The sequence below is a fragment of the Schistocerca piceifrons genome, chromosome 2 (genome assembly GCF_021461385.2).
Source record: "Schistocerca piceifrons isolate TAMUIC-IGC-003096 chromosome 2, iqSchPice1.1, whole genome shotgun sequence".
NCBI classification, from domain to species: Eukaryota; Metazoa; Arthropoda; class Insecta; order Orthoptera; family Acrididae; genus Schistocerca; species Schistocerca piceifrons.
This window is the reverse complement of record NC_060139.1, coordinates 195,507,706-195,533,381: the sequence shown is the minus strand read 5'-3', so window position 1 is coordinate 195,533,381 and position 25,676 is coordinate 195,507,706. Positions and strand designations below refer to the sequence as shown.

The 25,676-nt window shown below is 44.4% G+C and overlaps 1 protein-coding gene across 1 annotated transcript in view; it reads left to right on the top strand.

The window, feature by feature from the left end:
- The window catches only part of LOC124775242 (TGF-beta-activated kinase 1 and MAP3K7-binding protein 3), a 526,363-nt gene that overhangs the window by 108,710 nt on the left and 391,977 nt on the right, over positions 1–25,676 (top strand). Inside the window, exon 2 of the mRNA XM_047250080.1 lies at positions 11,295–11,521. Coding sequence (XP_047106036.1) covers positions 11,369–11,521 — 153 coding nt within the window. The 5' untranslated portion in view covers positions 11,295–11,368. The remainder of the gene's footprint in view (positions 1–11,294; positions 11,522–25,676) is intronic.

Sequence of the window (25,676 nt, the reverse complement as noted above, 5' to 3'; positions counted from 1 at the left end):
ATATAAATACTGCGTGTGATCCTTATGGATTCTGATGTTACGTGTGGTATGTTATTTCAACTAATAATAGTATTTCTTCTGGATGAAGACACAGCGAAAGTTTATCCTAGATATGGCAAGCGAAGAGTAGTCCTAAAATCGTATACGGGTGAAGAAATGGTGTGCAGCAAGGGAATGTAATCAAGGTAATGAAGTTGTTTTATTCATATTTTTAAAGTTCTGTGTAGTCTGCACGATTATTGGGTAAAACTAATTTTTTTATTTTTTGTCTGGTTCTGGGAACTGGGCGTTTGTCGCCGTTCGGTAACTGTCGTCGTTGACATAAATGCCAACCTATGCGCAATGACAATGGGGAGCGCTATAGGCGTACAAATCAGTGATGTTCGTTAACACCGTGACTGAGTGACTATTTTTTATAATGAGTGAAAGTAATAAGCTACACTCAACTTAAAATAATAGCCCGCATCCACTAATCTGCAAAGGTCGCAAATATTTTTCCTTGTTTACCAAGGACTTTCTTTACTTTCGGAGTGGCTTATAATCACAAGACTAGACTGATGACGTAATAACTGCGACTCCATACATTAACAGCCCACCATGTTACATGACGTCACCATCCCAAATTTTTCAATGGTTTCTTGATAATTAATAAAAATCTCTATATTTTTTTAGGGGGGGGGGGGCACGGAAATTTTCTTTTCGGCAGAAGGGGGGCGTGACAAACAAAAGTTTGGGAACCTCTGCCCTACTCCAATGCCAACGACACGTGTATTGCAGCGATACCGAGAACGGCCGCTGGACTGGAAATCGTACTCCGCTAACATTCAGCACACCACCTTCAACTGGTTTCTTACATCTTAACCAGAACTCTCAACAAAAACAAAACAGGAGAACTGTTCAAAGAAGAGTGGGTCGAGAGCCACACGAAAATCAAAAGCGTTGTTTCCTCGGAAACAAATGGTCTGTTTTCTTTCATTACACCTCACGAAGTCTGTCTCTTCTCTCAGTATTCGCCTCCGTTACCTGCTAGATCGACAATTTAATACGAGACCACCACCTATCAATCTCATGTGCACGAACTAAGCCGCAACAACAGGTAATTAAATAGGAAAAATTGATCAGAACACCATGCCTGCGTACAGAAAATGCAATTGCGTATTATTCCTGTGATATTGAGAAATACGATGCAAAGTTCCTTCGGACCTACCATTTCGCTATCCGAGCACGACTCACGGCCGGACCAAAACTTCCATATGTGGTCAACCATGTGTTGGGTCTGTCAAATGGTAAGGAGACCGCTCGCGATAAACGAGAAATTCGTGTTCTAGTCTCGGTCGGCACAAATTTTCATTGTCGTCCTTCCATTGTACATCTGATGGTTGCATTTAATGTCCAACGACATGCCACCTACGCGTGCTTTCACTGCTCTTCAACCACTTCCCATGCACGCTCACGAGAGCAGCACATGAAAAGCCGATCACCTTGACCATTACCGAGATGCTGGTTACCATACGCAGCGCCATAACAGTCTGGCATTTGTCTATGTCGCTTTTGTTAGTGGATGGTATCATTTCTAGTCCGCACCGTCGCTAGAATATTTTCCCATTCGTCTCGGCTTCGCTCATATACTCTCCTTACCGCATCACGTGCCCTCAACGCCATACAAGGCTGCATTCGATCTCGCGGTGGTCCTAATTATTTTGGCTCATCGGTATATGTTTATTGGACTTTTTTTTCTAGCTCTGACCAGTACTATCTCCAGTAAGAATACAGTACACTGTCTTTAAACACAATGAATGTGAAATTTATGCGCAACAAAACGCATTGATGAACAGGGATCGGGAGTTACCATCGTTTTTACATTATCGATATATCATATAGATTTTTCACTTCATGCTCACGTACTACAACAGCAAAAACACGAACATTAAACAGGCTAAACGTTCATCCTGTTCATCCACATGTCGAAGATATGTACTTGGCATTGCAGCAAAAGCAAAGCAGTGTCAATGCATCTCTACTGAGGCTGTAGGGAAGCGTTGCAGGGCTCTCCGTTGCCCACACAGTACGGGAACTTTCATTTTTTGAGCATGTTGATATATTTGTGGGAGATAAATGTGTGATTTGGAGGAAGCTTGCAGGCCGCGTGGGAACGCTATAAGATGGTGTTTACCGCGCACAGACAGGAGCTGCGACAAGACACATTACCGGCAACTCCTACTTGGCATACATAAGCCCTACGTTGCGCCTCCCGCTCGTGAATATAAGCGTTCTTGCCATACTTTAAATACCAGTTCTCAAATTCCTTCCGATCGTGAGGTAATCGTATTTACGTAACAAATCTCCTCGCACCCAAAATATCGCCTTGGATTAGTTATTTTCAGTATTTTAAGACTTTGTAATTAAATTAACGAACCGAATTGCCTAATTAAATGAACGGACCCAATTTTCGTATGTATCACGTTGTAAGGTACAAACAAGATACAGCTGAACAGCATGCTCACAGTTGTTGTTTTATCACTCCCTCCGCGCAAATCCCTCTTACCCCTGGGCCTGGCTGCGGCATATGTTATTATGAAGAGCGGTTATTTACTATAATATTGTTACGTACAGTGTTGTACACTTACTTTAGAACATACGTATGCACAATTACGTTATGTTCCCATACGTCACGATTTTTCAGCTGAGTTACAAATGGTTCAAATGGCTCTGAGCACTATGGGACTTAACATCTATGGTCATCAGTTCCCTAGAACTTAGAACTGCTTAAACCTAACTAACCTAAGGACATCACACAACACCCAGTCATCACGAGGCAGAGAAAATCCCTGACCCCGCCGGGAATCGAACCCGGGAACACAGGCGCGGGAAGCGAGAACGCTACCGCACGACCACGAGCTGCGGACGATGTTCATCTTGTAATATCCATTGAAGATTTATACGGTTATGCAGTGAATAGCACATGACACCCATTCTTAAAGCATATTGGTGGTGGACTGTATGATGATATATGTTTTTTTTCTCTTGTCCTTTTTTTTCCTTTTTTGTTATGTAATTGATCAGAGGCCTTCTGTGCCCCGCTGGTAATATGTTGAGTCACGTCTTCTCGAAATTGATGTGTTCCGTTAAATTGTTCAGAAATGTTCATTGGTTCAAACAGGAAACCTTCTTCTCTCTTGGCTTAACACATTCCAGCTGCGAGGCGGGTCGTGGAAAGCACTCCCAAGGAAGTTTGAGAAAAATTGTCTGTATTTTGGGTGACGGACAACGACATAATGACGGTCATTGAGGTATGTCCAAAAATCGAGTACAGAGTCTACAGTTTGTCCAAATAGGTAGTGAATAGCATGTCCGCGAATCCAATTCGCAGCAATGGTCTTTGTCCGAGGAAAATAGTCACGTTCCGGAAATAATAATGAAAGGGGAGTAATCCGATCCGGAATGTCTCGCGTTAGAAAAGCCACAATACGACGAACCAAGTGCCAAACCTCCGCCGCCGGTCCGCAAACAAACCGATGTTCATCATTGTCTGGCACTCCACACGTGGAACATAGAGGTGATTGGGCGAGGTGGATACGATGAAGGCGAAATTGGTTGATTTGCTTACCATTGACAGTTAGGTACCAGACATATTGAACATTAGTGTCAAGGTAACAGGCGAACACCGCGCGCCATACATGACGCCAGTCAACCTGGGGGAACTTTTGTTCAATCGGGTTAGGTGGACGACCTAATTGGAGGACATTGTATACTGCCTTTGTCTTGAGTAAAAGTTGTCTTGGTAAGGTGAGGCGTAGATAACTGAGTTCAAGAAAGAAGTATCGTATATAATGGAACTGGGCCGGAACATCCGAGATCATCACTGGGGCTGACAGTGAGACCGGCGAATATGCCGACAGGAGGAGACCATTGAGGCTCGTTGGGCAATGTGTCCATAACGTCATCTGGGAGCTGACAAATAGGGCACGAGCTCTATCCGGCACGTGAAACAGACCTATCCCACCTCGTTCACGGGGAAGAGTAAGGGTTGCATAGTTAACTTTGAACAACAGCCCAGAGCTGACGAAAGATGCCATCGCTGCCAACAGGCGACGTGCCACAGTAAGCGGGAAAGGTAGAATTTGTGCTACATGGGCAACTGGGGATGCGATATATATATTTACATATCGAGCTCGTTGGAGAATATCTAGGGATCGAAGGCGATGGTCCATAAGACCAGCTCTGATCATTAAAAGGAGGCGTCGGCAGTTGATGGTGGCTGAACGTCGGAGATCAGATGAAAAATCTATTCCAAAACAGCGAATGGTATCAACGGTGGTGAGAGGTGTAACGCACTCCACGGGAAGTCCCGTGCCGATGAACATAACTTGTGACTTACGTACGTTTAAAGAGCTACCCGATGCCTCACCATAAGTCGCTACCCACGTCGAAACAGCTCGAACCTCGTCGGCATTACGTAAACAGATGACTACATCGTCAGCATAGGCCGTGCAACAGAATCGGTAGCGATCTATGGACAACCCTACCAAACGTTGTCTTAGTCCATATAGCAAGGATTCCAAGGAAAAGGCGTACAAAATCGCTGATAGAAGGCAACCTTGACGTACGGATCGACCTATTTTTATCGGAGGAGTGAATCTGCCATTGTACATAATCCTGGATGAGGCACCCCGCAGAAGGCGCATCACTACCGTGATAACGGCGATTGGGAAACCCATATGGTGGAGAACGGCCGTAAGGAACGAATGGTCAACTCTATCAAAAGCTTGACTAAAGTCCAAAGACGCAACTGCCCCAGACAGGCGTTGTGCCTGGGTAACGGTGATCATATCCCTGTAGCGGGATAAAGCCGTGCGGATATTATTATCTCCTCCCAAAGATGCTTGGTCTGGCGACACAACATATCGGGCACGTTTTTAAGTCGTTCCGCCAAAAGGCGAGTGAAGATTTTCATATCACTGTTAAGGAGGGTGATGGGCCGATAATCACTTATATTGTTGCCACCATGCGGTTTCTGTACAGGAATTATAATTCCTTCCATGAAAGCGTCCGGCACAGGTACTTCCGGAGACATCAGTTCCCGACAGATGGAGGTGAAGGTGGACTCTAACCAATCACAGAAGGTGCGATAAAATTCGAGGGGAAGACCGTCGGGTCCTGGGGAGCGATTGATGGTTCCTGCCCGGATCGCATCGCGGACTTCATCATCAGTCACCTCTGACATCAAGTCAATCGCCGCATCTCCTGGGATACCACCGAAGGTGAGCTGTGAGACTTCCTCGATCAACTCTGGGGAATGTGGAATTGCGGCGTAGAGCTGCTGGTAGTGGGCATGAAGCATATTCCCTATTGCAGACTGGGTTACGTAGCGACGCCCTTCTTGGTCTGTTAGGATGTGAATCAATTTTCGGCGTCGATTTTGGCGTTCTTGGATGATATGGTAAATCGACGGATATTCATGTGGCATGCGATCAGCAGTACGAGATCGTACTATCGCTCCTTCCAAATGCCTCCGCATGAGATTGGAGATTTGTGCCTTCATCCTTGTATGGCGCTCAGCGGAGGCTGGCATCGTGGAGCATTCTCGTAGGATCCTGTAGTAAAAGTCCATAGTGCTCTTCCTCCAGGCTACAACATCTTTGCCATACCGGATCAAAGTTTTTCGAAGAGCAGGTTTTGCACACTGGATCCACCAGGATATGGTAGACGGATACGTGGGACGGCGTCTATTACATGTGATCCAAGTGTCTTCTATTAGAAGTCGACAGTCAGGTGAATTAAGAAGTGCCGTGTTCAGTTTCCATAAACCACGTCCGTGCCATACTGCCTGTCTTGTGAGAACTTCACAGAAGTAAGCCTCATGATCTGAGAAAGCAACAGGCCAGATTTCAGCCTGTAGAGTGTGTTGAATTAGGGATCGCGAGATGTAGATGCGATCCAGTCGGCAAGAGGAGTGCGCAGTGTAGTACGTAAAGCCCATAAGATCACCGTGAACATGTCTCCACGTGTCGACAAATTGTTGCCGCGTGACGACAGTTTCCAGAGCTGCGCATGGTGAGTGACGCGGCAATTGATCCTAAGGTCGCTGGGTGCAGTTGAAGTCTCCACCCATGACCCAGTCATCGTGGGGTCCCATAAAAAGGGGTGTAACTTCATTCGCGAAGAAGGCATGGCGTTCATGACGGTAGCTGGAGCCCGATGGCGCATAAATGTTGACGATGCGTACACCAAAGAGAGTAAGGGCCATACATCTGCCGTTGGGGAGGTATAGGACATCTTCGACAGGAAGACCTTCTCGTAAGATGATGGCAACACCACTACCGGTGTCCGAAGCGGGAGAAAGATGCGCCGTGAAGTCATGTGGTGGTGAAAAATCGGCGACATGCACTTCCTGAAAAAGCGAAATATCTATGTCCGCATCATAAATCATATCGCGGAGCAGCGCCAGTTTGTGAGGCGCACGAATGGTCGCGAGGTTAATCGTTGGACACGATAATGCTGGTGTTGGAGTCCCACAGGCACAGGTGGGGCTCCTTCTTCAGGAGCGAGAGGTCGTCGATCTTGCCGGTCCGCCGAAGAGGTTGCTATTGTGGAGAGTTTGCGGGCGCGGGCGCAACCGATGGGGGCGCCCCATCATCAACACCGTCCACCCCAGTCCCTTCGATCTCCACGTCGTCTGCCCAGGAGATTGATACTGCGGTAGGGCATCGACTGTGCACATCATCCACGTAGAGAGGAGACGTAGTTTTCGGCTCAGCGGATAGGCTCTCTTCAACGTCGACCTGTGGGGGCGACGGTGCCAGTAAGGAGGGGTGTTCGTGGCCAGTGGTCGCCTGTGGCGGGTCGTTCGCATCAGACTTTTGGTCATCAAAGAGCGGTTTGTCGTCCATCTTCGGGTCTGCCTCCCTGGTATCCATCCGTAGAATGGATTCATCAGGGGGTGTACGGCTACGTTTCTTTTTCTTTCGTGTCGACCCTTGTTTTCGAACATGTCGTTCAGAGTCTGATTGCGGGTGGCTTTCGTCTGACTCTGGACCAGCCTGAAGGAAAGCAGAAGTAGGTACCACTCCCGAATCAACGTCCATCTCAGTAGCATTTTCAGTCACAGTGCTGAGAAGATTCGGCAGGTCAGGATCTGGCGTCTGTGGCACCTCACCAGGAATCTCAGTAGCGGTTGCATCTACCTGATCAGACGACGTCAACGGAGCCGTAAGACCCTGTGTAGAGGTGCTACCTTCCTTGGCAACCTTGGCATATGTGACAGGGATCTGAGTGATCACCGCTGGGGATGCTTCCTCGCCGACCGGCGTCTGGATCAGGCGGCGTCGCATGCAGGCGGATCTGACGTGGCCTTCTTGTCCACAACCCGCACATGTTCGGGGTTGGCCGTCGTACATGACAATGGCTCGCACCCCGCCAATTGTCAGGTATGATGGTATATGTTTTTTTCAGTTCAATTTTGACCTGACGCACACCTTTAAGGACATAGTAGGTCGTGAAGGTTTGCCATTTTTCCTCTACGTAACCGATGACGTTACCGTATGGTTGTAACGCAGAGACAACTTCGTCCTTCGGCACTTCAAAAGGTAGTTCAAACACCCGAATCGTGCGTTGACCGTACTCTGCGAGTTCAAGTGTTACAGCTCCGACGTGACCATCAGAGTTCAAATGGTTCAAATGGCTCTGAGCACTATGGGACTCAACTGCTGAGGTCATTAGTCCCCTAGAACTTAGAACTAGTTAAACCTAACTAACCTAAGGACATCACAAACATCCATGCCCGAGGCAGGATTCGAATCTGCGACCGTCGCGGTCTTGCGGTTCCAGACTGCAGCGCCTTTGACCATCAGAGTATTTGAACTTAAGTCCATTGGCATGGCGGCGAATAACATCTTCACACACCTCGGTATGTCGCGCATGTTCAGCTGGGAAGAAACTTTAAGAGTCACACGGCGGTAAGCGCTCGACATGTTGTTCACGGTGGACGGAAACAAGCCTTAAAGCTACGACGCGGAAGTAAACAAAGCCTGCAGCGGAGCACTGGCCGACGCGCGGGGCCGTCCGCACGCTGCCACGGCTGAGTGCCGACTTGGACATCGGCTGCTCCAAACATGCACTGCCTTGCGGTTGCAGGGCAGTGGGGACAGTATCATGTTATGCAAAAACATCCACCTAGGCCTCCACGGGACATAAGGTAGTAATCAAAGGCAACATAAGAACTGTGGACAGCATAAACTTTATTGCAGACTACCTGCAGCCCTACATGCGTTATATATTCCCCGACGGCGACGGCAACTTCCAGCGCGATACCTGTCTGCCTCACAAGGCCAGAATTGTACTACAGGAGTTTGACAGTCACAGTAATTAACTAACGTTGATGTCTTGGTCACCAAATTCGTCTAATATTAAACCGATGGACACAATTTGAGCGCCATTGTGCACCATCTGCGCAGCCATAAACCACCAGCCTCTACTTTACGGGAACTGCGTGACCATGCATGGCCATGTGGTGCTAGGTACCTCCGGGAACCTACGAAGAACTTTGCGAATCCCTGTCACGTAGACATGGTCATGTGGACCAACATGCTGCTATTTAGGTGGTCTTGATGTTTTGTTTCATCAGCGTATATCACAGGCACATAAAAACTATTTCACTAAAATAATATGTAAATTTGAGTGAATAAGAATGGAGCCATCGTACTCCTTCTTTCAATTTTGGTGATACGAATTTGCGGGCGACCTACAACCTGTAATCAAAAAGTAATGTAGTTGTGTCTGTACAACACAATTTATTGATCTAAATGGTACAGTCTGTTAAAATTCTTCAAAGTGCAGCCTTGCCTTGAGCAGCGATACACCTCTTCCAGCGATTCTCCCATGCCTGGTACGCTGCCTGGAAGGCAGTGACTGGAATTTGCTTTAGAACACGTGTCGTCACCTTTTGGATATCCTCAGTGGTATCAAAACTGCGTCCCTTCATCTTAGTTGTGATGTGTGGAAACAGGAAGAAGTCTCACGGTGCCAAGTCGGGACAGTACAGGAATTCCCGAATCAATTGAGCGGTGTTGCATGGCGCATTGTCCTGGTGCAGTGTACACATTGAAGTGGGCATATGCCGTATGCAGGTGACGCGATCTGCTAGTTTATTTAATACTCCGCGGTAGGAGGCTGCGTTCACTGTTGTCCCTTGCGATACGAACTCGGAACGGATTGAAGAAAGCGACGAGCATTGTTTCCATTTTCTGTTTGCTCATTCTTGCTTTCTTGAAACTGGGAGACGTGGGAGTTTGCCACTCTGAACTTTGGCGCTTCGTTTCTGGGTTGTACCCGAAAACCAATGTCTCATCGCCGTTGATGACATTGTCTAACAGACCTCGGTCTCTTTCCAGATGTTCCATGAGTTCTGTCGCTACCACCAAATCGTTGCGCTTCTGGTCGTCATTCAACACTTTTGGAACAATTTGGCAAACACTTTACATCTGCTCAAATCATCGGGAACGATGTTGAACACAGTCCCATATGGCATATTAAGCGCGTCGGCTAGTCACTGAACACACACACGTCAGTCAGCATTCAGCAACGCTTGCACACGGGTCACGTTATCGGGCGTTGAACTTGTTGACGGCCGTCCAGAGCGGGCTTCATCAGTAATCTATTCCGGCCCTCGTTAAATTGTTTCATCCACCTGGAAACTTGCGAGTGAGACATGGCAATCTCCTCGTAGACCTCTTGAATCATTCTGTAAGTTTCAGTCCGAAGTTTTTTGAGTTTTGAACAAAACTTGATTGAATAGCGTTGCCCCAAAGTTGACTGCATCTTGTGCGACGGCACAAGCACTGAACAGGGGTTTACGCAAATAACGATGCTGAAACTTCCAGAGCTCGGAGCGGACTGCGGAAGGCACGGCTGGAAACCTGATACCCTCCTCCACTATTCCCCACCGTCGGGGCAACTTTGGGGCCAATAGGAGCTTCACGAAACAACCAGTTGCATTACTTTTTGATGACACCTTGAAATACGGTCGGTCAACAGTTACCTGACAGTAATAAGCGAACAGTGGCAGGATCGCGAATCTGTGGGGGAAGGCGGCAATCGGTGGAAATGAGCAAAATGTTTTCGCATTCGGAGGAGAAAGTTGGTGATTATAATTTCATGTAAATATCTTGTCGTAGCAAGGAGAGCCCTTTTTGTATAATTGCCATCTTAGTTCGATAGTCAGATCTATCTTCGATATTTCTTGATAATACAAAATCAGCTGCTCTCCTTTAAACTTTTGCGATGTGTTCCGTCAATCGTGTCTGGGAAGAATCCCATACCGGAAAGCAGTACTCCAGAAAAGTACGGATAAGCATAGTGTAAGCAGTCTAGTAGTTTTGTTGCATCTTCTAAGTTCTCTGTTAAAATAGTTTTAGGCTTTTAGTAGAATCGACTGCCTAAGAGTTTGTGTCAGTTATCGTTTAACCGAAATCGAACAGTTTTTCTAGTACTCATGTGGAGGACCTCAAACTCGCAGTCAATTACCATTTTTTTGCACCATGCAGATATTTTGTCGAAATCATTTTATGAATCATTTTGACCTTTTGATGAATTTACTAGACGTAAAAGACAGCATTACCTGCAAACTGTCTAAGAGGACTGCTCAGATTGTCTCTGAGACCGCTAACGTAGATTAACATTTTAACGTCGGTGCTGAGAATTGTGTTTCTCGCTGTGGTGTGGAGCACTTATTCAGACGCCCTCGATTACTATTTTAATATAATGGCACTTTACTTCCTAAGTCCATTCTTTTAAAACAACGAGAGAGCGGATAAAATAATTTTACAATAAACTAATCACAAATTATGTGATGCCTCGTGTGTTCGGAAAGCTCTATCGTTGAAGGGTCACACAAAACTGTATTGTCGGTTGTTTGTTGCTCCTGATTGATACGTAATACGTCATACGTTGATGTATTGCTGGTATCGTAATTAGTGGAGTCGACCGGGAATAACTCTTCCTTGGGGAATGCGAGGTACAGTTTCGGTACTGTCAGGTAACTACCATTGAATTTCGTCTTGATCGGGACGTTGTGTGATTTACCGAACCAACAAAATAATTGCGAAATTCTCCAGTTTTCTCTTGATAGCTTATGGATCAAAGTCATACTGTGCTGCCTGGAGATTTATGATAGTAGCAATATCGCCTTTGTAGTGAAATACAAAAGAAGCACGAGCTTGTAGTATAAGTATGGGAAGTGTCCCTAATTGAAGAGCCGAGAGGAATGTGATTGAGACGTAGCGTGCGTGTGTTGGCAGAGCGCCGCGATGCCGACGCCGCTGGCGGAGCGGACGGCGACGCCGTGACGCGGACGCCGGCATGGAGCGCCGCCATGGAGACGCCCGCCGCCGCCCCCGCCCCCCTCCCGCCAGCCGTCGCCCCCGGCTGTGACTGCTCCAACATCTCCATCATGCAGCTCTTTCACGAGCTCAAGCAGAAGTTCCCCGCCGTGCCCGACAGAGTCGTCAGTCAGTGCATCCGACAGGTACGCCGCATGCCGAGTAGCATTGGGGTCCTTGGCGAAGGCCATTCACTTCCCTGCCTCATTTCCTCCTTGTATTACACCACCTTCTCTACTTATTTCTCATATGCCTCTTCCCTTGTCCCCTCCTCCTCCTCCTCCTCCTCCTCCTCCTGCTCCTCCTCATATTCCCCCTCCTCCTCCTCCTCCTTACCCCTCCTCTCCCTACACCTTCTTTAGTCTCCTCCCCCTCCTTTTTCCTCCCCTCCTCTTCTTCTTCCCCTCCTCTTCTTCTTCTTCTTTCCCCTTTTCTTCCTCCTCCTTTTCTTCTTCCTCCTCCTCCTCCTTGTCCTGTCCTGGTTCTGTACTCTCCACTACATCATCTACCTCCTCCCGTGCCTTCTTTTTTTTGTCCTTTTCCTCGTTTGTGTTCTCCATTGATAATCGATTCTTCCTCCTCCTCTGCCTTTGCGTGCTCCTCTGCTCTACCTCCTCCATCTATCCCTTCTCCTCTGTCTACTCCTCCGTTTTGTTCATTGTCCTCGTTTTCCTTCTCCTGCACTGTGTTTTATTCTTTATAGAGACTGTTCTGTCACAGCATATGCCTATCAGCCCTTGGTGCTTGTATGTTATTCACACACACTGCTGTCCGAAAACAGGGCTTTTAAGTAGTAAGAGAGACTTAAGCCTTCAACACATTATACAGCTGTCTTTCCCCACGCTTTTTACGAGTTCAGCAAGATTGTGCTTTACATATTTAAGAATGTAAAAGCAGTTAGATTGACAAAAACATAAAGTACCTGAGTGTTGGTGTTGCTTTTATATTTGAACTGGTCGCTTACCTTTCCATACAATTAATCTAATATTTTAGCATATAACTAACGATTCCCGAGCTGACAGCGACTGTGAAAATTCAATTGTCCTTCTTAAATGGCTCTGAGCACTATGGGACTTAACATCTCAGGTCATCAGTCCCCTAGAACTTAGAACTACTTAAACCTACTAACCTAAGGACATCACACACATCCATGCCCGAGGCAGGATTCGAACCTGCAACCGTAGCAGTCACGCGGTTCCGGACTGAAGCGCCTAGAACCGCTCGGCCACCAACGGCCGGCTGTCCTTCTTAAATACCAGATATTGTTGAATAGCATCACATTGAACATGAACCGATTTTTTGCAGGACCTTTTGTTTTTAGGCAGTTTTAGATGTTCTTTCAGTTTACTTGTGTATATCTATCTATACGTTCACTATTTCACGCATTCACAAAGAAGGATAAATTGGAAAGTATGGTGGATGGTTTCTTTTACACAAACTTGACATTGATGTTAGTGTAGTTCAAACAATCTTAGAAAACGTGTTTGTCAACGTAAAGGTAAACGTCAGTGGGCAGAAGAAAGAGGACACTATAAATTGTGGTTTTTAGCGAGCTGTGCTCCCTCCTCTAGGGAGAGCTAGACTGTCTGCTTTGCTGCTGCCGGTGGAATGCTGAATAGCGGAAAACTGGCGGAAATTCGCACTGGAGATGAGGCGACCAGCTGCGTGTGTACCTAAACCCCTCTCTTTCCTTCAGAAAAATCTGTTTACCGGCCGTCTCCGGTGACCTCTGTTTCCGCTTGGCCTTCACCCAAGTCCGAAAATAAGCGCCAGATTCTGCGGAGGATCCAGTTCTTCAAGCGAGAATGCACCGTGCCTCACCGCCCGATTGCTCTTCCATCTCTGCTCAGTTGGTTGTGGCCACCGCGAGAACCTTTTGTGCGCTTTTCCAACTCTGTATCTTTATTCAGGACCAACGCCTCTGACCAGAGCCGTACCGAGGGGGCGGGATAGGCCCCCGGCAAAGACAGTAACAAAGGAGAACAGAAGCTGACTTGAAAAGGAGAAAGAAAGGAGATTTAAAAATTACCCGGCTGAGGCAGTGCATTTCGCCCACGCCTCGTTCCTTCATTCAGCATACGAGAAAAAGCTTTTCCCTCAGCCCGCGACTGTAAATGCAGTTGTTGTCACATTTGACATTTCTGCAGCGTCATTGCCTCCAATTAACATCGTAAGGAAAAGACTACTTCCGAACAGATGCCTGTCGCTAACATGGCTTACGTGGCAATTTGCGCTTGGCTCAGACAACTGCCGCTTACTCAGTTCGCTCGCCTCCAACAGTGGCCTTAGTGCTGTTATTTCGCCACGGTGTTGTACAGGGTATCCCACATAAAACCGGTACGCCTCACGCCCGAGATTCAAGTAACAAAAACAAACTAAAAAAGACTAGATAATAGTAACGTTAAAAAAGGTGTAGTTGCCTATTTGTGTAGATGTTGGAAGTGGTTGCCATAGGTATCCAGCCATCACTGACTTCGTGTGATGACGTCACGAGCAGCACGCTGTAATTCCGCAGGTGTGATGTTAATTTCTCTACTAATGTTCCGTTTAAAATCGTCTATTGTGCGAGGATTGTCAGTATACACTTTGATTTTTAGTGTGCCCCATAAATAAAAATAACACGACGTTAAGTCCATGGACTTTGGGGGGGCTCTAAGGACATGTCTCTCGTCAGGGAACACGTTGGTGATATAGACCATACTTTAGCCGGATGTGTAAGCGGTTGTTCCATCTTGTTGGAGTGCTATATTGCAGCTTCTCATCATCCCCTAATGGTGAATAGAAAGAGTAAAAGATCTCTAGATGTCTGGCACTGTTTAAGGCGTAATTGAAAGATATGGGGCCAATAATGCGCATGCCGGGCAGATAACGCTCACCAAACACACATATCTTCTCTGAGCGAAGAGATTCTTAATGCAGAATATGTGGACTGTCCTGCGACCAGTATCTGCAAATGGTGGGAGTTTGGGTAACCTGACAAGTGAAACCAGGCGTCAGCTAAGTTGAAGTAAAGCAAAAGGTCCAACTACCCGTTAGCAGTTGATGTCAACAGCCAGTTACTATAATGAACTCTTTTTTTTCCTGATCCTCAAATTACAACTCTTGCACCACACTCACACAACAGGCCTTTAATTTCATATCTTGTAGTACACGATGTACGAGATACACCAAACTGCTGCGATGACTCCCCTTCCGACTTGCGGGGACGTTTCGTAATGTCCATGTCTGTAATTTCACGGGTCCTCGCTGTTGGTCGCGTATGTCTCTGTTCATTGTGAACGGATGCTACAGCCCTCCATTTTGTGTACGGATCGTGAGTAGTGCTGGTCATGGGGAGTTTCTTACCAGTGCAGTTCACCTGAAACATTTCTTTATTTTCCTCGATGGGGCATGTCTTTATGTAACACTCCACAATATCAATTCGCTATTCTGAGGCAAACTGCCCCATTTCTGTTACAACTCAGTAACACGAGCTTCTCACCACAGCTGACTCACGAACACACAGCTGCACTTAAATTTCCGATAAAATGCAGTGCAGCCAACTTTCGAGACAGTGTTGCCACTGCACAAGCAATTCGACTAGAGGTGATTAACCGGTACAAGAGGCGTGCCGGTTTTATGTGGGACATCGTATAGTATCTGTATTGTCGGCGTGCAGGTGCTGCAGCAAATATGCTATTTGAACAAAGGCTTCAGGTTTTTCCAGATTTCTTCCGCGAGAAGACCAGAGCGAGGCGCGATGTCGGGTGAAGCAAGCAAGAAAGGTGGAGGTTAATATACGTTATTCACTGGCTCCTTTAGATAGAAGTTTTGCTGCTCCCGACTTATATGAAAATGAGCAGCTGATTTCGGTGCCGAATATAGAAGAGATGTTGATATAGCGGAGCTAATTAGCGAAATAGATGGTTCCAAGTTCCATGTGAAAAAGCTGATGAAGAGCATTTAAACAACATCCCAGTTGAATATTTTGAAGCTCTCTGAAAGTGATGCTCATCCAAACATAGTAATAACTTGGAGGATACTTAGGACGATTTCAGAGATTGCGGCGTATTGTGTATGCAGTTCCAGCAAATTAGGTATGATGGAAAACCACGTAAAGTGGAAAAATTAGTGAAAACAGGCTGTCATATGTAGCTGTCTTATTCGATAGAAGGCGATACAGCTGCCGAACTTGACTTCAATAAATAATCAATAAGATTGCTTCGTTAAATTTTCTTAATAGCCTTGGTCTCAATGAAACATAAAATTATCATCTACTGATTACCATTTTCGGTCAACTGACAACCACATTCAGATCAAGCTTACTAAAGACTCGGTTCTATGTTGGCTACAACCCATCGCCACTAAGCGTATCTCAGAACTTGATCACTACAGAGCCAGTCCTTAAGTACGCTGTTGGTCATAACAACCTTATTGTGTGTAATCCGGAATCATACTCACTAAGGACAGTGTACCTCAGTACTATGTTGATCATATTCTTCTTACTAAGCGTAACACGTCAGTGATAAAAAATAAAATGATGGTCAAAGCATGGTTGTCACTATTTGAAACCATCAGAAATCTAATCTCTGTGTGTCAACACCAAAACAGATAGCTGTGGGCAGAATCAGATCTCTTGCAGTGCAAGTATACCAGTCAACACGCTTTCACTGAATGCTCTCTGATGCAATCCTCTTCATTTGTTTGTCGCCATGTACATAATTAAGCGATAGAAATTACATTTCAGTTGTATGTAGCCTCCTTGTTGTAACTGTTACAGATGTCCGTGTACATAGATATTAGTGAGGTAATGAAATAGCAGAGCCACAACAGACACACCACTAAACTTTGGAAAATAAAGATGCTAATGGTAACTCAGATAACTAAAGATGTACGAGGTTAAGTCAATTATTATCTGCAATTTAGTTATATTTTTGTTTATTTTGGTAGTACTGTCGCTTTAAATTGATGACGCATGCTTTGTGTATTCGTTGTTATATCTTTGCAGCTTTCAAGCTGCTAGGTTAGTTTCGTTATCGTTGCCATGCTGTTAATCATGGCTGCTCTGCTGTCTATTTGCACCAAAGAAGAGCAACGTTCAGTGATCCGTCTGTTTTTTGTGGTCGGAAGGCGTATCAGGGACGGAAATTCATCGAAGACTTTCGGTACAGTACGGGAACAGTGTTTTGCCACAACGGAGTGTCTACGAATGGATTGAAAAAATCCGAAATGGTCGCACAAGTGTTACGCACGATGAAGGAGCCGGACGACCGTTTACCGCTACAAATGAAGAAAACATTGAGCGTTCACGTGAAATGATTCTCTTGGACAGACGATAAACTGTTGACGAAGTGGCACATCGTCTGAAAATTAGTCACGGTTCTGCATACGAATTCATCTACAACAGACTTGGGTTTCATAAAGTTTGTGCAAGATGGGGCCCCAAAACAACTCACCTAGTTGCATAAACAAACGCGCTTGGACATCTGAAAAAAAAAGATTGGGTCGCTGTGGTAACGAAGGGGACAACTTAGACAGGATCATTACTGGTGACGAAACATGGATCCATCATTACGAGCCGAAGAGTAAACGGCAGAGTATGGAACGGAAACATCAAAATTCTCCGTGCAAGAAGACGTTTAAGACCCAACCGTCCGTAGAAAAACTGATGCTTATGGTTTTTTGGGACGCGTAAGGACCAGTACGGGAACATTACGGGGAAAGGGGCACAACAATAAACAGTGTACGTTAAAGTGAGATGCTTACTGCCAGGCTACGGCCTGCAATTCGAAGGAAACGCCGAGGATTGCTGTCAAAAGGTGTTGTGTTGTTGCACTACAGTGCCCGTCCGCATACTGCTGCCCACACTACAGAAACGTTCCAGAAACTCCAATTTGAAGTAATGGATCATTCTCCATATAGTCCTGATCTTGCCCCTTCTGACTATCACTAGTTTGGTCCACTCATACAGGCATTAAGGGGCCGTCGATTTGCCTCGGACGAAGCAGTGAAAGAAGCGGTGCATTCCTGGCTCGCAGCTCAACCGAGAACCTTCTTTTCTGAGGGCATCGGGAAGCTTGTACAACGATGGACCAAGTGCATTGAAACGCAAAGAGACTATGTCGAAAAATGATGTTCTTGTAAGTTTCCTATTTGATTACAATAAAATTTTATAACTAATTTGCGGATAATAATTGACTTACAACAACATGTAACAAATTGGCGATACCGTTACAAGCGAAATAGCACCCGTAAAGTACCCTACGTTTGTGTGTAATGTGTCTTGACTTGGACACGAAGAAAGCTGTCCATAATATGTACCAATGATCCGAAGAAGAAGTTACGGCCACCAAAAGAATGTTGCATACAAAAAGCGAAGTAATGAAGAACTGTATTTCGTAAATAAGCAACTTAATGTGACGTCGGAAAAGGCACGCTTATGCGTTACTAGTACCACGTTGGGCTGTTTTCCCGGTAATGTATTCAAATAACAGGAAAAAATGCCACAGATGCCAATGGATGTAGTAAAAACATTGTGTATGAGATAATTAAAAACTGAAGACTGTGAAATATTGAGTGGGATATTTCGCAGAGAGAAAGCTTGGATCTGTAACGAAAAACGTTTGTAAACAAAAATAGCATAGTGAAAAGGTGAGAAAAAACAGTATTCTAAACGAATATCTGACGAGTTTAAAATAAGAAAAAACTGAGATACATCCAGTGCACTTAGGGAGATTCAAATAGATTTCTTTTATAAATCTATATACTTGCTCCTACCATCAGAAAAAAGTTGATTAAGAAGAGCTACCACATTAACTTTTAGACTTCTTGTGTATTTTGTGAAGATGTGTCCCACTGCCCATGAATATTTAAAACACTTCATAATTGCACTTGCCAAGAACTGCTAACAAATACTTCTTTATTACAACCGGTTTCAATCCTAGATCACCATCAGGTACCATAAAGTGATTTAAAACAACTCACAGGGCAGCGCAAAGCCGGTGGCGTCAAGTAGATAAAAATCCATCGTAAACTACGGCTGACAAGTAGTAAAGAGAAGTGTCGGCAGAAGAGCCAACACCGTGTTGCTAGAGGAGGCCGAAATGCACGCTTTTAAGCTCACGCAAACTGGAGTGAGGTCTGGAACAGTTAAGGGAATTAATAGTAGCAAATAAAGTACGTAGTTGATGTAATACTTAACTTTAATCCATAATTGGTGTACATCGCTCTTGACGGTACATGTCTTATAATTTGAATATTAACTGGTAATGGCGCCTTGCTAGGTCGTAGCAAATGACGTAGCTGAAGGCTATGCTAACTATCGTCTCGGCAATTGAGAGCGTATTTGTCAGTGAACCATTGCTATTAACGTCGGCTGTACAACTGGGGCGAGTGCTAGTAAGTCTCTCTAGACCTGCCGTGTGGTGGCGCTCGGTCTGCAATCACTGACAGTGGCGACACGCGGGTCCGACGTATACTAGCGGACCGCGGCCGATTTAAAGGCTACCACCTAGCAAGTGTGGTGTCTGGCGGTGACACCACATAAAGTACATTATGTTGTCAATAATAAGATGTTCCAAGCACTGTTAATCTTCGTTCTGTGCATACTGTCTAAATATTTAGTGTGGAGTATGTGGAAACCAGTGGGTAGAGTGTCGTCCGCGAAATACTAAACTACATGTATAGAACGAAGATTCTACCACCAAAAGTTGCTAATAGAATAGTTACAGTGACTCATCATTTGTGAAGCACAACAATGCAGACTCGGTATATAATTTTACAGGGTGGTTATAATTAAACTTTTGCTACTTGAGTGAGCCCCCATAACATACGAGTGATCGTAGGACAATGAAACGTTATGGTCACATTTGTAAGGACATGCGCAAGAGCAATAACCAATAAACCATTGAAAGAAACGCATTTCAATTTCCACGAGTGGGTAACATTTGTTAATGGCGTACCATGTTTACGTTCGAGTACAAACTTTGCTCAGTGTGACGACCATCTGCATCCAAGGCGAACTGAAACCACACTAGAGATTGCCCTTGTGTTGCCCGGAACAACTGCGGACCGTGGAATGTTTGGTGGTCGTGAGCTCGTACATGGTTTGACAATCGCACATTGCGTCCAGCATTCTCAGCTGTGGCAACAATAACTTCTTCACCCAGGAGCAATTCCCAAATCGCCAGTTAATTCTGATTTCCGAATCATATTCTTCAACCCCGGTTCCTCTCTGTATTTCTTTAATTGTCGATAGCCACGAAGAACATCAACACTATTGCTGTTGTTTTGATAAAAAATCTTTACTAGTAAAGCTCTGCTCACCTTGTCTACACCCATGTTTACTGTCTGCAGCTGCAGTGGCTCACTGATGCCTGTGTTTCAGTACTACGTCGCCGTACCAGTACCGGCGCCTAACGGCAAGTTGTGACACAAACACTGCTAACAACGTAAATCCTTCAGCGAACAGTTGGGTACCCATACGGTAAATAGTTTTCCGTCTACTCGGGCTCAAGATCTGACGCTGTTTATCAAGCGTCTGCAGAAGAATTAAACGATTTCTTCTCAACAGCTGTAAACTGCCAGGCAGCGACAAATTACCAGCCCCAAGATATCAATCTCTCGAGAGACAAGTTTTTCCTAAAAAATGTCACTACCGGCACGGTACACACGGCAATTACGAGAATCTCTTCCGAGGCAGTAGGAAATGATGGTGTAAGCATTGGCATGATTAAGATCGTCGTAGACACTATTATTCCAGTTATCACAGACATCTTCAACCTGTCTCTTGTCAGTAGTACATATCCTACTGAGTGGAAGCAAAGTTTAATTCAACCTATACCCAAGACTGACAACCCTAAGTCGCCAGGTGACTACAGGCCGATCAGCATACTACCTGCAATATCTAAAGCCCTAGAATACATCGTCCATGAACAGCTGACGGATTACCTCAAAACCCATAACATCCATGACAAATATCAGTCAGGCTTTCGAAAGCACCATAGTATAGCATCTGCATTAATCAAAGTAAGTGATGGCATTAAACATGCTATGGACAGACGTGAAGCTACCATCCTAACACTGCTTGACTTTAGCAAGGCTTTTGATACAGTTGACTTTGATATATTACTAATTAAAATGAAACAGCTGAATTTCTCAAACAGCGCAATACACTGGTTCGACAGCTACCTCAAAAACAGAAGTCAACAAGTCATTTGTGGATTGGAAAAGTCATCATGGAAAAACGTGCGCTCTGGAGTTCCCCAAGGCTCCGTCCTTGGTCCATTACTCTTCTCACTGTACATTAATGATATTTCTTCGGTGATTCACTCCTGCAACTACCATCTATATGCCGACGACATCCAACTGTACATAAGTGCAAGCCCCAAGAACATTGCTGACGCAGTAGCGAGTATGAACGCAGATCTTGGCTCTGTTTCTCTATGGGCACAGAACCTAGGTCTGAAACTAAACCCCAAGAAATCCCAGGTCATACTTATATCTCATCCAAAGTTAATCAGCCGGTACTTTCGCGAAACAGTCCCTCAAATACTCCTCAATGGTACCCAACTACTATACCAAAAAACAGTAAAAGACCTTGGAATAATCTTGGATGAACACCTAAACTGGGAAGAACAAACAGTCACAGCTTGCCGGAAATCGCTCTCCTCCCTACATGCAATTCAAAAATTTAGAATAATATTTCCAACCCATGTTAAACAAAAATTAGTCCAAACACTAGTCTTGCCTAATCTTTACTACTGTGATGTAGTTCAACACGGCACAAATAGTGAAAATTCGAGATGCCTCGAGCTAGTGATGAATGCTTGCGTTAGATACGTGTGGAATAAACGGTTGTATGATCATATCAGCCCTTCATACTCCCAGCTAGGTTGGATACGCCCACATAAGGCACGCGATCTCCACACGATGTGCTTACTTCATCGATTTCTTAGCCACTGTAGCCCCCAATACTTATCTTCTCACATTAAACACCTATCATCATTCCACAACCGCTATACCAGATCGGATACGTCTAGCATCTTGGCTGTACCTTTACATAACACAAAATCTTTCTCCGTGTCATTCTCCATCTCAGCCATACGACTATGGAACGCGCTCCCCTGTGATCTGCGTCTTATCCAGAACCACTCAACATTCAAGAGGGAATTCAAAACCTACATATTAGGGACGGTATAGCCACCATTGTTGTGCCCCTCTCATCTCTTTCTTTCTCCTCTCCATCATAGCTTCGAATTTTACATTCTATTTCTCTCCCTCTAACCTAATCTACCTCTTCTACATCTCTTTCACCCCATTCTGTCGTCTTATGTCTCTGCTCGATGAGAATAACTCACAAGCTGCAAGAACATAACGAGAAAATTCCCAACTAGCAATAGGACTGACATTCATAAAGGAAAAATTTGTTTACTTTCATAAACATAGTCATTATTATTATTATTATTATTATTCTTGATTGTTATAATAATTTTTTTGATTGTTATAATTATCATTGTACTACTGTTATAATTTCTATTTTTTCTTTAACATTAATACTGTATAACGCTTTGTATGTCCTTAATGTTCTGTAGAAACTGTAATTCGTTCGATCTGAGTATGCCTCGTTAGCCTGAAGGCCCTAATCTTGCCAGGTAAAAGAAATGCATAAATAAATAAATAAAGTTAGATCATAACCACTCTTTATTGTGCCAATCGAAGAGGAAACATTCCTTCTAGTGTTGGACAATATGCTAACCTATATAAATTATTGTTGTGTGTCACAGAAAATAGATTGTACTGTCACAACCGTGTCGGATGGGACCATATTATTATGGATGAGGGAACGCATACATTTAGTCGCAGTTCCAGCGAGGACAATGACACAGATAAACTGCTGCTGTTTATCGAGAAACTGTCCCTAAGAGAACTGATGGAAACATATTACCAGGGTAAATTTCTTACGGCGTGCATACAATAAAATCCTGGAGCCTGTGCAGAAAAAACATTGACTTAATTCCGATAACAGCATAACTAGCGCCAATGCAACGCATCCCGTATAATGACTACCTAAACTGCCGAAATTACCATTCTGTTTGAGTGTCAGAAACCCCAGCTAAGGAAAAGTTTGTATAAGGAAAAAAAGTGGAAATGGTGTTTGTAGAATTAGCCCTTTAATCAGGTGTTTCACGTTTTATGGGGCGATAACATAAAACTCAGCGAGGCGGCGCAGTGCTTAAGAAACTGAGCTCGCATTCAGAAGGACGGCGGTTCAAATTCTAAGAGGCCATCCAGATTTATAGTGTTTCCATGCTTTTCCTAAATTTCTTAAAGCAAATGACGGAAGGATACTTTTTAAAAGGACAAGGCCGAAGTCCTTTCCCATCCGAATACGTTTTCCGTCTCTAATTACCTCTGTGGAACTTTAAACAATATTCCTCTTTCTTTCAAAATCACGAAAATATTTTTGTAAGCAAAAACAACATAGTCTTTTTAGTGTTCCGTACCGCAATCGGTAAAAACGGAACCGTTACAGGATCACATTGTACGTCTCAAGACCGTTCTGAGGATCGGGCTGACGTATGAAGTTGAAATTTGTGACACATACTAAGGTCTTCGGCCCTTTGGTAGTGTAAATAATTTAAGATTTTAACACAATGCAATCAAAAGATACTCACTAACTCACTCATGAAAGCCTCTAGGTTACTTACGGTTGATTTAGTGTCATGAAAAGTGACAAGAAGCAAGCTTTGACAACACAGGTAAAGGAAAATCTTAATTTGTGATTACGCCTATCACGAAAAAAGTATTTTTTTGTCATTTGCCATCCGACTTCAAAATTGAAATTAAAACGTTCTTGAAATCTTGGAATTCCCAGGAACGTTATCTCGATAATAGGCAAAAATCGTCGAGATTCTCTGTTCCTAGGATGGATGAATTGTCTATATACATAATTGAGCTTTTACGGAACCTTCAGATCGCGTGTCCTATTCTCGCACCTGGCGACTGTATGTATATTTTGCTGTAGTTCCAAATAGTTATGTAAGAAAGCGAGTTAAACGTTGACAGTGGAAAATCCACCCACACTGTACACGGTGATCCAGAAACACTTTCAAAAAACTTCGGGAATTGGTTCCTTACACCAAAACAAGAAATAAGTTCATATGCATGTATGTTCGAAAAATCTTTCGTTTTCGATTTATTAATGAAAGTTTGCCGTCAACGGCTTTTCACATATAATCCAACAATTTCAATGCACTCAATCAAAGAAGGCTTTTCAGTCGTTCTATCCTAATGGCTGTATGTTGCAGTCATTCAAAGACTCACTGGAACCATTGTAAACTAGATGACAACGTTTACATAATACATATTTCTACGAGCATCATTATGGCCCTATCTAAATCATAGACATCAGCATAAGTTTAAGATAACTGTGTAGGCTGTAATTGCAGGTGACTGACTGGTAAGAGGTTACGTCTTACAGGTGCTGCCTATAAGGACTTTATGCCGAAAACTCTCCAAGCTCTCCCCTACAAATAAGAAGAAACGTCTGAGTTGTGCATGACGGGACTTCAGCATATTTTAGTCTCGTTGTTCGAGGTCCACTGGCTGGTATCTACCATGACAGATGGATGGATAGGGGAGGGTCGCTTACATTACCTGCATGTTCTCCCAACCTCAAACCTTTCTTGTACTTTTTTATCTCTGGGTGGCATCTTCAACAACTGGTTTATGCAGCAGCCAGACCCAGATCAGAAGCTTTGCATTGTCGTATCATCGGGTCTGCAAAAACATTCGACACCGTCTGACAGTATTTGAAAGCGTGCGATAGTCGATGATTCATTCAATGCGTGCGTATGCGGGAGCAAGAGGGTATCATTTCGAACATTTATTATGAATTTATGAGTCAATGACACTTTTTGGATTACAATGCATAACACATGTGTTGAACATGAAGTTTCAATGTGAAACTAAGAGTTTTTGCGCCTACGGTTACATGAACTTTTATTCTTGTTTGGGTGTAAAATCACCCTGCATAAGATTTATGTTATTTCCTACGTATAATTGTGTTTTCGTGAGAGGAATGACGGCGATCATCCAAGGTACGGGATGCTGGCCAGTAAATGCCTGACAGACGGTCCGGAGGCAACTGGGTGAAGTGTACTGGAGAGAGCTCGGTCTGGTTGTTATTCTCTCTCTTTCCGCGTGTCCCCGTTTGAAAATATGCCTCGCGACCACCCTGCTGGCCGCCTCGGGTACGCCCGTGTTCTAGAAAGCTTGGCTGCTTTTAATGAATGTTGCACTCTGTGTTCTCTCCCGAAACAGTGATTCACCGTTTGGACGGTATTTTTAGCGCGTGGCCGTGATCTAACAACTAAAATTGAACAGCTCTCAGGAAACTGTTTGCACGCTCGCGCTCCTGCTTAATGCAGAGTATTAATATCGCCGTTATCACTGGCTGTTATGTCACGGATCCCATCCCTAAATAAACCGGCGTTAATCACCCGTGCCCAGAGTGCATAAAGCGCTACTGGGGACTAGCAGTCATAACAAAGTATCAAAATCGCATCCCCACGTACGCAGTACCCTGCGGAGGTTTCGCTCCAGTTTCAATTTAAAAAATTCTTCTCATGACTTCAGGATTTCTTTTTAGTATTTCTATCACATATATATGTATTATGAGGTCAGTGTTGTCTGTTAGTACTTTCTGCAGTCATCGATAGCCTGGAAAAATTTGCATTAATAGTGAGAAATTCGGGTGTTAAAAGAAAATTCTCTGGAGGCCTTATTTGCAGTAAATTAAAGACATATACTGAGAGATAATGAAATTAACATGTATCATTTGTTATACATATAGCTCGAAGAACATAGTTCTGAGACACAATTAACTCCTACAAAATTTTATAATGCCCTAGTTGATCATCATGTGGGCTGTAATCATGGGCGTTCGCTCTAAAATTTCCATTTTTATAAATATAAGTTAGTTGTTCAGTTTCGAGAACCATAGTATTGTGTCACGGCTATCGGACACGTAATGCTATGTAAGCATCTGACCTTTAAGACCGGTTTAGCGGAATCACGCAAAACCAGTTCTAGAATTGTATGATAATAATGTAATGAATAAAAACTGTGTATTCGAAATTCCAGGGAGGGAGGGGCAAGTGCCATCTCTCGCCCTTACCCCCTCTCCCCTCGCCACCACCACCCTTCCCTCCTCCGTGCCGAGCGGATGCTTATTTAGTAATAGTGTGCGGATGCTTATTTCGTAATAGTCGTTCATAAATAGATTTTAACAATTTCGCTCTTGTTGAAATATGACATATG